The 13,182-nt window shown below is 43.8% G+C and overlaps 1 protein-coding gene across 1 annotated transcript in view; it reads right to left on the bottom strand.

The window, feature by feature from the left end:
• Window positions 1-287: 287 nt before the first annotated feature.
• Window positions 288-13,182, bottom strand: part of SEH1L (SEH1 like nucleoporin) — a 71,875-nt gene continuing 58,980 nt past the window's right edge. The window contains exon 9 of the mRNA XM_075314586.1: window positions 288-763. Coding sequence (XP_075170701.1) covers window positions 574-763 — 190 coding nt within the window. The 3' untranslated portion in view covers window positions 288-573. The remainder of the gene's footprint in view (window positions 764-13,182) is intronic.

The raw sequence follows: 13,182 nt of genomic DNA, 5'->3' as shown, positions 1-13,182 counted from the left end.
ATTATAGTCACTTTGGATCTGAGGGGGGGACTGGGACTATCTGAGGATCACTGATTAATAATGATTATAATGATGACCTTTTTTTATTTTTATACATCTTGGGACCCTATCTATGGACTGGCAGTATTAATGGGATCGATGTCACGGTTTACGTATATACTTTATGTATGCAATAGTGTTATATAGTTTGGTTGTATAATAACAAAAGCTTTTTAATAAAAATTACTTGATAAAAAAAATAATATATTCGCGCTTTCACAAACATAGTAATAAACAGTACAATATACTGAGACTGATTTGTGATTTATTCAGACATTTTTCTCCATATAAGAAACATACAGATTTCTGCTTTTCCCATCAGGTTGTGCAGTAGGTCTGGCACTAGAGTATGTCAGTCACATACAGAGATACTCACAATTTTATTGCTTCCTTTAATTGTTAGCTAAAAATATAACAACATGTAAAGAGGTGACACTTAAAATTAGATACGCATCATATGTAAAGGACTGGATAGACAAACTCGCCTTTCATATCCATCATCCCACTACAATACTGAATATTTATGATCTCCATTTACAATCCTTGCTGTTCAGGTAAAGGCGTGAGAGGTGGTGGATTGTATCGCCTGCGAGGTTGAGGACGCGTTGGGCTTGATGGGTCCGTCTCACATGGGTCCACTACCAGAGAAGGTGACGGCATAAAATGAGCATAACTGGACCATCTTGAGCCAACCTTTGTATTGTCCAGATTGGGAAAGAAATGCCTGAAAACATGAAAGAATAAAGCACCACAAGAAAAAAAAGAGAATGCGATTTAGAAAACGGACATACAGGGAGGTATTATAATAATAAGTCTGCTCTGTCATCATATTTCACTATGAAAATGTAACATATTTTTAAATTAATCTTTTGACACCTGATGAACTGGTGTACTTACTTTGAATGGCTGTATAGTCCTGAAATCAAAATAAGCATTTTACAAGTTCAGCCATAGAGCTCATGGGTCCAAGTGTATTCAGTCACCACCCTCCCAGCACGACTGACAGCTGCAGCTTGTACTGCGCAGTGGGAGATCAGCATGGAGGAGGGGCACTGAGAAGCTCTCACTAGGGTTAAGGGTGGGGAATGTAATTAAAACTTTTAAAGCTTCCCATCATCCTGCCATGGAATTTTATCTGTTTAAGTTAAGAGATCCATTTAATAATGTATGAAGTTTGCATTGTGAAAGCTGGTGACAGATTCCCTTTAAATACAACCATAAGCCAAACACAAAAATCATAACTACTACAACATTTAACAGTGTACTTCTACTGAGAAAAAAAAAGAAAGAAAAACATGTCAAAGTTTACCTCGTTTGCAAGCTAGGACCCCACTGATCTCTAGAAAGGAGGAGTTCATGAACCCATTCCATATCTCATGACCCTTCTGAAATGAGATCTCAGCAAGTAATGGTAAGTAAAATACAAAAGGGCTTTAGCAACCAGTGGAGGATCCAGCTCACTGACCTTTGTTGCTTCAAGACATACACAATCTGCTCTGCAGTAAAGCTGCTGAAGGTTATTGAAACCTGAGTGTGAGGATTGATTTGATCTCGTATTGACATTTTTATTGGAATATCTAATTTAAAAGGTTGGAAGAACATATGCAGTTTCCATTGCAGTCTGTTCCAACACCAGGAGTCAAAAAGAATGAGAAATAGAAAGGAAGCCTGTATACTTCTCCCTGCTGCCTCCACTTCTGCATCAAAAACTGCATGTTTAACTCCAACCTTAGGGCTCATGCGCACGTAACTGCTGAATATTCTGCAGCGATTTGACAGCACATGTGCACTTCAAATCGCTGCAGAAACACTGCATAATGGATGCAGTATTTTTGTAAAAAAAAAAAGCCGATTAAATGCGCTTAGACAGAGTGGGAGCTGCATCCAAACGCACAAATAATTGACATGCTGCTTTTATGAACGCACGAATTTGGGTCAAAATTTTAGCACCCAAATCGCTGCGTTCATAAAAGCAACGTGCGCATGTCTCATGCACAATCTACATAGATTGTGCAGGGGACACAGGACGCATGCATTTACTCTGCAGTGCAATACGCAGCGTAAATGCATGCAATTACGCAACATGCGCATGAGCCCTTAAAGGGACTATCAGCACAGAATGACTGTTCAAACCAAGTACAAGGGCTCATGCATCATGCAGGGCTAATCAACGAAATACAGTTTCCCACCTGCTGGTTTTCCATCTGGCCTTCCCTTTTCCTTTATTGATGGCTCTAGCTTTATAAAGCCAAAGCAGGAAGGAGACAGTGGCGTAGCAAAGGGGAGGGGCGGTCCGCCCCGGGCGGCACGTGTCAGGGGGGGCGACATTTTGGGGGTAAAAAAATGCCGCCTCCGTCATCACCACACACACGCAGGCACCACAGCCCCCCATCATCCCCGCACATACCCAGGCACTACTGCACCGATCATCACCGCACACACGCAGGCACCAGAGCCCTTATCACCGCACACACCCAGACACTACCGCCCCCATCATCACCGCACACACCTAGGCACTACCGCCCCCTTTATCACTGTACACACCCAGGCACAGTCGCTCCCATCATCACTGCACACACTGGCACTACCTCAGTGATGTCTCCGCTGACAGTGCGATTTACTACAGTTTCTGCGTGGAGCTCACAGGAGCTAAAAGCGTCGTGGGACCTCGTGTGGATTATGCTGGACCTGGAGGGGTATTTGCGGGTTAATAAAGTGGGGAAAGAGGGTGTTTTTTTGTCTTTTATTTCACATAAAGGATTTTTCCATTGTTTGTGTTTATTTACTTTCACTACAGATTAATCATGGGGGGTGTCTCATAGACGCCTGACATGATCAACCTAGGACTTGGTGGCAGCTATGAGCTGCCATTAACTCCTTATTACCCCGATTGCCACCGCACCAGGGCAATTTGGGATGAGCCAAGTAGAGTCCCGGGACTGTCGCATTTAATGGATGCGGCAATTCCGGGCAGCTGCTGGCTGATATTTTTAACCCCTTTACGACCGCCGATACGCCTTTTAACGGCGGCATATTAGGGTACTTTTTCCGATCCACCGCTTTTTAACGGCGGTCGGAAAAAAGGGTCTAGCGCCCCCCAGAGTCGGAAAATTTCCGGGGTCTCAGCTGCCGGGGGTAGCTGAGACCCTGGAGATCATGATTCTGGCCGGTTTTTCCGGTCCCCGCTCACTTGATGACCGGTATACACCATATACCGATGATCAGGTTACAGTAAATGACCGCGCCGGTAAAAAATGATTTATCTCCCATCTGGCATGATCAAACATGCCAGATGGGAGATAAATCTTTTTCCCGGTTCCCTCCGGTCCCCTCGGTATCCCCAAAGTGACCCCCCCGACCCCCAACCCCCTCACGAAAATCCAAGATGGCCGCGCGCACCGGCGATCACAGCAGCGCGCCGGACGCATTTCCCCCTTTCCTATGGTTTCTGTCGCATGTGCCATCACACATGCGACAGAAACCTGCTCCCCAGGCCCTGCCGGGTCCCCCCCTGTCCCCCCCTATCCACCCCGGTGTTCCCCGGTGTCATACATACCTGTCGGAGCCCTGATCCCCCGCGGCCCCCTCCTCCGGCTCCTTCACAGCAGACGCCGGTCACATGTGCAGAGCGCGGCTGTCAGCTTCCTGTGTTCAGGACGCTGGCTGCTGCTGCTGCTGCACGGAGTCTGCAGCTGTGACCCGGGGAGAGTGGGTGCAGATTCTTTGCACCCACTCTCCTGAAATGGAGGGTCTGCCCTCCTAGAAAATGGGGGATACGTTCCCTGAACGTGTCCCCCATATTCTAGAAGGTCCAGAGTCGACGTGGGACGTCCAAATGGATTACAGCGGATTTTTTTTTCTTTTCTTTTCAATAAATTGGTCAATCAGGGAATGTTTTGGGGAGTGTTTTTTCAAATAAATTTTTTTTTTTTGTCAATTTTTTTTTTATTACTGTCAATTAGTTATGTCGGGTATCTGATAGACGCTGTGACATAACTAATTGCTGGGCTTGATGCCAGGTAACATTACACACCTGGTATCAACCCCATTTATTACCCCGTTAGCCAACGCACCAGGGCGCGGGATGAGCTGGGGCGAAGCGCCAGAATTGGCGCATCTAATGGATGCGCCACTTCTGGGGCGGCTGCGGCCTGCTATTTTTAGGCTGGGAAGAGTCCAATAACCATGGCTCTTCCCATCCTGAGAATACCAGACCCCAGCTGTCAGCTTCACCTTGGCTGGTGATCTAATTTGGGGGGACCCCACGTTTGTTTTTTTTTTTTAATTATTTATAAATAATTAAAAAAAAAACAGCTTGGGGAGCCCTCCAAATTGATCACCAGTCAAGGTGAAGCTGTCAGCTGTGGTTTGCAGGCTACAGCTGTCTGCTTTACCCTAGCTGGCTATCAAAAATAGGGGGGACCCCACGTCATTTATTTTAATTATTTTTTTTTCTTTTTGGGCTAAATACAAGGCTAGGCACCCTTTAGTGCCACATGAAAGGCACTAAAGGGCGCCAGCTTAGAATATGCAGGGGGGTGGGACGTTATATATGTTTGACATCTATCATTTCATCCATTGTAGCATTTTAGGCTGTGTGCCCACAATCAGGGTTTGCAGCGTTATGGGCGCAGAGTGTTTTCCCTGCGTCCATAACGCTGCGTTGTGCAGTAGAAGCACAGTGGAAGGATTTTTAGAAATCCCGTGCCCACTGTGCTTCTTTTCTCCGCAGCATAAACCGACCTGTGGCGCAGCTTCCTGAGCCTCAGCATGTCAATTTATGCTGCGGAGATGAGTGTGCTCTGCAGGTAGCATAGAGCTCCACAGCAGCCTGAACCCAAATCGTGGGCATGGGCAGCTGCGTTCTCCCGTGGACAACACTCACATCTCTGCAGGAAGGCTGACACTGTGTACTGGACGCCGTGTCGCTGGATCATGGCCACATAGCCTAAAAGAGAGACATTTGTTGCTACAGCAACATTTTTGTGAAGTACCTGTGGATTCAAAATGCTTACTATACTTCTGAATAAAATCCTTGAGGGGTCCAGTTTCCAAAATGGAGTCACTTGTGGGGGGTTTCTAATGTATAGGTACCCAAGAGGCCCTGCTAATGTGACATGGTGCGCGCAATTTATTTCAACTTTTCCAAAATTCAAATGGTGCTCCTTCCATTCCAAGCCCTCCCATATATCCAAACAGAGGTTTTTGGCCACATATGGGGTATCCCTGCGCTCACAAGAAATTGGATAACAACCTGTGGGGTCCACGTTTTGTTGTTGCCTCTTGAAAAAGTGAGAAATGTGATGCTAAAGAAACATTTTTGTGAAAAAAATGAAAATTTTCAATATGGCAACCTAAGCTTATCAAATTCTGTGAAGTATTCGTGGATTCAAAATGCTCAATATACACTTAGATAAAAGCCTTGAGGTTTCTTGATTCCAGAATGGGGTCACTTGTGGGGGGCCTCCACTGTTTAGGCACTTTAGGGGCTTTCCAAATGCGACATAGCGTCCACTAATTATTCCAGCCAAATGTTCAGTCAAATTGCACTCCTTCCCTTCCAAGACCTGCCGTGTCCCCAAACAGTTGATTTCCACCACATATAAGATATCACCAAACTCAGGAGAAATTGCACAATACATTTCATGGTGATTTTTTTCCTGTTACCCTTGTGAAAAAAAAGCTACCTGGTTGAAGTAACAATTTTGTGGTCAAATTTTATTTTTTTATTTTCATGGCTCAACGTTATAAACTTCTGTGAAGCACCTGGGGGTTCAGGGTACTCACCAAACATCTAGATAAATTCTTTGAGAGGCCTAGTTTCCAATATGGGGTCACTTGTGGTGGTTTTTTGCTGTTTACGTACCTTAGGGGTCCTCCAAATGCGACATGGTGCCCGCAATCTTTTTCAGCCAAATTTCCTTTCCAAAATTCAAATATTGCTCCTTTCGTTCCAAGCCCTCCCATTTCTCCAAACAAAGGTTTCAGACCATATGTGAGGTATCACCGCGCTCATAAAAAAGTGGGTAACAAACATTTGGGTCAAATTTTTGGAATTACCTCTTGAAAAAGTGAGAGAATTGATGCTAAAGCAACATTTTTGAGAAAAAAATTACAATTTTCAATATGACAAAGTAACGTTATCAAAATCTGTGAAGTACCTGTGGGTCCAAAATGCTCAGTATACCCCTCGATAGAAGCCTTAAGGGGTCTAGTTTCCAAAATGGGGTCACTTGAGGGGGGTTCCTGCTGTTTAGGTACCTTAGGGGATCTGTAAAAGCAACATGGTGCCCGCAATCTGTTTCAGCCAACTTTGCTTTCCAAAATTCAAATATTGCTCCTTTCATTCCAAGCCCTCCCATTTACCCAAACAAAGGTTTCTGACCACATGTGGGGTATCGGCGCGCTCATAAGAAAGTGGGTAACAAAGTGTGAGGTCCAATTTTTGGTGTTACCTCTTGAAAAAGTAAGAAAATTAGTGCTAAAGTAACATTTTTAGGTAAAATGTTAATTTTTATTTTTTTTCATTCCATATTACTTTAGTTCCTGTGAAGCACCTGAAGGGTTAATAAACTTCTTGAATGTGGTTTTGAGTACCTTGAGGGGTGCAGGTTTTAGAATGGTGTCACTTTTGGGTATTTTCTGTCACCCAGGCCTCTCAAAGTCACATCAAATGGGATGTGGTCCCTAAAAAAATGGTTTTGTAAATTTTGTTGAAAAAATGGGAAATTGCTGATGAACTTTGAACCCTTCTAACTTCCTAACCCCAAAAAATTTTGTTTCAAAAATTGCGCTGATCTAAAGTAGACAAGTGGGAAATGTTATTTATTAACTATTTTGTGTGACATAACTCTCCGGTTTATGGGCATAAAAATTAAAAGTTTGAAACTTGCAAAATTTTTAATTTTTTTGTCAAATTTCAGATTTTTTCACAAATAAAATAAAAAAATATCATCCTAAATTTACCTCTAACATGAAGCCCAATATGTCACGAAAAAACAATCTCAGAATCACCGGGATCCATTGAAGCGTTCCAGAGTTATAACCTTATAAAGTGACACTGGTCAAAATTGCAAAAAATGGCCTGGGCATCAAGTACAAATCTGGCTTCGTCCTTAAGGGGTTAAACTGGGGGGCTCCCCATAACGTGGGGTTCCCCATCCTGGGAATACCAGCCTTCAGCCGTGTGGCTTTATTTTGGCTGGTATCAAAATTGGGGGGGGACCGCACGCTGTTGTTTTTAAATTATTTATTTATCTTTGTACTGCACGATAGACCCGCCCACTGGCGGCTGTGATTGGTTGCAGTAAGACAGCTGTCACTCAGTGTGGGGGCATGTCTGACTGCAACCAATGATAGGCACCGGTGGGCGGGGGAAGCAGGGAAAAGAGGAAAAGCCGCCAGAGCTCTGTGACAGCCGTGCAGCACCACGCCGACGATCGGTGAGTATGAGAGAAGGGGTGAGAGGGAGAGACCCACCGACAGAGAGATAGAGACTGTGAGAGAGACCCACCGACAGAGAGGGGGAGAGAGGGGGAGAGAGGGGGAGAGAGGGGGAGAGGGGGAGAGGGGGGAGGGAGAGAGGGAGAGAGGGAGAGAGGGAGAGAGGGAGAGAGGGAGAGAGGGAGAGAGGGAGAGAGGGAGAGAGGGAGAGAGGGGGAGAGGGGGAGAGGGGGAGAGGGGGAGAGAGGGGGAGAGAGGGGGAGAGAGGGGGAGAGAGGGGGAGAGAGGGGGAGAGAGTGGGGGGAGAGGGGGGAGAGAGGGGGAGAGAGGGGGAGAGAGGGGGAGAGAGGGGGAGAGAGGGGGAGAGAGGGGGAGAGAGGGGGAGAGAGGGGGAGAGAGGGAGAGAGAGAGAGAGACTGACCGACTGCAAAAATGCTGCAAAACAACGATGCGTTTGTTGTTTTCTTTTCTTTACTGTTTTACCGGCGACAGGCTATTGTGAACGATCAGCTGATCACTCTCAAAAGCTGGCCGATCAGCTGTTCGATCTCAAAAGCCGGCCGCCGGTGCGATCAGCTGATCGTTCACAAAAGCCGGCCGATCAGCTGATCGCTCTCAAAAGTCAGCTGATCCTTCGGCTGCATGCGCAGTGAAATAAAGGGATTCCGTCGCTCAGAAAACGCTACATGCTGCGTTCCCGCCGCCCGATGGTCAGTCGTTCCACGACTAATCAGTCATGCGGCGGATGCAACGCAGACACATTAGTCGCAATCCGTAGTCCATATAAGTCTATGGGAAACAGCACAAGCCGTTAACTACCGGAAGTGTGAAAGTACCCTTATCGGCCAATGGAGGGGACGGCAAATTTGAAGACCACCCCGGGCGGCAAAAGCAGTTGATACCCCAATAGAAGGGGATGAATGAAAAACAAGCAGATAGGAAGGTGTATTTAAGGGTATGTGCGCACGTTGCTTTTTACCTGCTTTTTTGCTGCTTTTTCTTCTGCGCTGTTTAATGCCAAAATAGATGTGTTCTTCTATTCAAGCAAAGTCTATGGGAATTTGGGTTTCTTGTTCACACTATGTTGTTCAAAATGCTGCCTTTTTGTGGCAGAACTTTGGTCAAAAACTCAGCTTTGCAGTGCAAAACCCAAATGGCAAAAACAATTGACATGTTCCTTCTTTGAAAAGCTGAGTTTTTGACCAAAGTTCTGCCACAAAAAGGCAGCATTCTGAACAACATAGTGTGAACAAGAAACCCAAATTCCCATAGACTTTGCTTGAATAGAAGAACACATCCATTTTGGCATTAAACAGCGCAGAAGAAAAAGCAGCAAAAAAGCAGGTAAAAAGCAGGTAAAAAGCAACGTGCGCACATACCCTAACTGATTAGCCCTGCCATGAAGCACTGAGCGCCTGTTCATTCTGTGCTGTCAGAGTCTCTTGCCGAGCTCAAATATCTGCTGACACAGATCGGTCACAGACCACTCCTGCCGGCTATTTAGCGGCTTCTCTTCCGCGCCGTTGACTAAGTTCAACTGCTGATGTCATCCTGACTGACACCCAGGTTCCCACCGTTTAACTGTGGGAAGCCAGCATCATGTCGGCAATCAGAACCCATGGACAGACCAGCACAGAAGAGGAAGAGCTCTTTTGTTGACATGGAGCAGCTGAATTGCTGGCAAGAGCGGTCAGTGACTGCTCTAAGCTGGCGCCAAATAAAACAGGTAGGTAGTACCTGTTAATTTTTAGGCCCATAAGAGGAAATAAAATAGTTCTGGCTAACTGCTTTAGGGTCTGTGTGCACTGAGAAAATGTGTTTAAGTAAAATACACACCCTCTGACACCTGCGTTCTGCACCTGCGGCAAAAAAACGCACCCAAAATTTGCATGCGGTTTTACCGCGTTTTTTTGCAATTTTTCTGCGGTTTGGTCCCTGTTATTTTTAACCATTATTTAATGGCAAAACCGCAGGTACCTGTGGAAAAGAAGTGACATGCGACTTCTTTTTGCTGCAGAAATTCTGCAGCAAAACCTGTAGGGGGGAAAAAAAAAAAAAAACGCAGAGTGCACACAGGGCTTTAAATACAATTATCACAGTTAGGCCTAAGACATATATGTCCCCCATGCAGCGGTGGACTCCGCGCCTACAGCTCACACCACGGTCCTCCTCACTTATGTGCTACTGAGGAAGGTCCAATTTGGATCGAAAACGTTTTGTTGTCAAGCACATTAATAAATTTACCATTCATCATATTTTGGGAGTGCCTTGTTACTTCTTGTTATTAGGCCTAAGACATATGGCATGAAAATCGGACCGAGTGGAGTGTGATATGGCATTCCACTTGGACCAATATTAGCCTATGTGTCAGCACCCATGAGTGATTGTTTTCTCGGTCTGATTGGGGCCGAGAAATAATCGCAGCATGCTGCGATTGTAATGTGAGACTTTCTCTTGCACCCTTTCAAGTCTATGGGGCGAGAGAAAGATTGTACTGCACTCGCGGTACACCGGTGTACCGCGAGTGCAGTGTGAGAATGGCAATAGCCGGCAACGGAGGAGAGAGATAAATCCCTCCCGCCCCTCCTCAGCACTGGCCCGCCCCTCCTCAGTGCTGGACTGCCCCCCGCAGCTGACGTCCGATCGCATGATCGGGCCTCAGTCGCAGTGACACTCGGCTCCTCGTGTGTGGACAGCGTGACCCGAGTGTCATGCGAGGGTCGCACTAGTGCCCCGTGTGGTCCCGGCCTTGAAAGAAACTAGCGTTTTCTCCCTGAATCAGATGGAGTTCATCACATCAACTAAAACAGAAATGCTTTACAGAAAAGGGGAATTTATCAGTTACGTATATAACAGAAAACCGCGCCGGTGGAGAGTATAGCTGCTATTATTTTAAGTGGGGGAAAACAAACCGAAGTTAATGAGAAGGTTGTTCAAGTAGTGGCCATCCCCCTTAAGTGAATATAAGTACAATTTTATGTAATCCAAACACTTGTGTATGGTAGGCCACAAGGTCTGCTTACATGTTTGCATTTGTGATCTCTCGAATCCCAGCACTTTTCCTGTATATCTACACCACAAAAGGGAGTACACCCCTCACATTTTTGTAAATATTTTATTATATTTTTCATGGGACAACACTGATGGGACCCTGACACAATGTAAAGTAGTCAGTGTACAGCTTGTATAAACAGTGTAAATTTGGTGTGGTCTCTGAATAATTAAACACACAATCATTATTGTCAAAATAAACATTACTCAAACATACGGAAATAAAAAACGGATACAACGCGTTTCGGCGGGAACAACCGCCTTCCTCAGGTATCTAAATAAAAATGCATCTCACTCTACTTTATGGATAAAAAAATAAATACAATTTACCTGGTATTCAAATAGGGGTGTGGATATAACCACAGCTGTATAATCAGTTTCTTAGTTCACTTCAACTCTAGTGGTTCATTAAAAACAAATCCACAAACAACAAATCCAAAATAGAAAAGACTATATAGAAGAAGCGCATAGGATCCTCTCAGATGCTAAATATTACTTAAGACTAGATAATGATTATTTGAAATCTGTTTTTCTGCTCTTTGTGGAACAGTGGTTATTTTGTATGTTCTCGTGTCGGTCTTTAAAATAAAGAATTTAAAAAAAAAAAAGACTAGATAATGATCCAACACAAATATATATAAAAGAATATAAATCACTTATCAATGAAGCTTTTATGGAAAATATTATAAAAAAAGAAAAACATTTTTTGATGATTCCTACACCAACAATGGCATTGTTTTACCATCTGCCAAAAGTACATAAAGATCCTGTTAACCCTCCAGGAAGACCAATAATATCTGGAATTGGCTCCTTAATTACAAATTTATCTCACTATATAGACCTTTTTCTACAGGACATTGTTAAATCCTTACCATCATATCTAAAAGATTCCACACAATTAATCAATGATCTCAGAACTATCGAATGGCAAGAACATTTTTATTTTATTACCATGGATGTTAATGCATTATATTCTAATATAGATCATGATCGAGGGATTAATGCGGTAGATTATTATCTCACAAAGATGGGGCTTGAAATTAAACAAAAGATTTTTTTGTTGAATGGCTTCGGGTTTATTTTAAGACATAATGTATTTGGTTTTGAAGGGTCACTATACCTACAACGGCACGGGACCGCGATGGGGACTCGGGTCGCACCAAGTTTCGCAAATCTTTTTATGGGGCGATTTGAGTCCTCATCAATTTTAAGTAAGCTGGAAAATATAAAGAAAATAGTTTTTTATAGGCGTTTTATAGATGATCTGATAATTATCTGGAATGGTACAAAAGCAGAAGCAATAGAAATGATAAATACGTTAAATAAAAACGATTGGGGCATTTCATTTACTTCAGAAATAAATAATGAAAAAATAGTGTTTTTAGATTTGGAAATTAACCATAAGGGGACTGGTATCATCACAAAAACGCATTTTAAGAAAGTTGATTCCAACGGATTTTTGGATTTCATTAGTGCCCATTATAAAAAATGGAAAGAAAACATTCCATACAGTCAGTTCTTTCGCATCAGGAAAAACTGTACTGAAGATAAAAGACTATGAAACCCAGGCTGACATTTTAAAGAAAAGATTTAAGGAAAAGAAATATCCCAAAAAATTGGTTCATGCCGCATATAAAAAAAACAGGAGGAAAAAAACAGGAGGATTTTTTGAGTAAGAAAGAAGGGGAAACAAATGAGGTGATGTGTAAAAAAAACAAATGACAGAGAAGGAGGCAGGTGGAAAGTTAATTTTATTACGACCTATAATAGAGGGAATAAGATGATACGTATGATTCTGAAAAAATATTGGTATATTCTAAAACGGGATCTGATTTTGGGAAAATATTTGCCTGAGGAACCAAATATAACATTTAGAAGGGGGAAAAATGATAAAACGCTTAATAGCCCCAAGTAGATTAAGAGAAAATAAAAAAAAAAAATCAGCAAGGATAGAAAAAAAATGAAGATCAGGTGATTGGAGTTTTTAGATGTAGTTCTAGGAAATGTCATACGTGTGGAATTATAAACCATGGAGCAAAACAGATTACAAGTAAAAGAACAGGCGAATTAATTAAAATAAAACAAAATCTGAGTTGCGATAGCGATTATATTATTTATGTTATCGACTGTAGCTGTGGGCTACAGTATGTGGGACGCACGACACAGACGTTACGTGCTCGTATGAACGGGCACAGAAATAGAGCAAAAAATGGGTTTTTAAAACATAGTTTATCAAGACATATACTACTCAAGCATGAAAAGAATCTATATATATAATTGCCTTATTCTGTCTGTCTGTCTGTCTGTCTGTCTGTCTATCTGTCTGTCTGTCTGTCATGCTCCGAAATTGTGTCCTTACGGTGACACAAAGCTGATTGGCCGCTGGGCTCGCCATGGCCCCGCCCCCCCACACGGATTGGCCTCTCGCCCCGGCTCTCTGCAGGCCCCGCCCCCTCACGCAATGCACGCTCGCTGTGGCCCAACTGACACGGGGCTCCGATTCCCAGGTGAGTACACACACATCAGATCACACTCACTCTCACACTCACTCTCACACATCACATCCACACACTCACAACATGCTGGGATATCGCTTGCTTCTACACCGGCTCCGTCAGGATCCCGGCAGCGCCAGACATAACCTTGCGA

This window comes from Anomaloglossus baeobatrachus, chromosome 6 (assembly GCF_048569485.1).
Source record: "Anomaloglossus baeobatrachus isolate aAnoBae1 chromosome 6, aAnoBae1.hap1, whole genome shotgun sequence".
Classification (NCBI taxonomy): domain Eukaryota; kingdom Metazoa; phylum Chordata; class Amphibia; order Anura; family Aromobatidae; genus Anomaloglossus; species Anomaloglossus baeobatrachus.
Note: the sequence above shows the minus strand (reverse complement) of the source record. Positions and strands in the feature narration are given on the sequence as shown.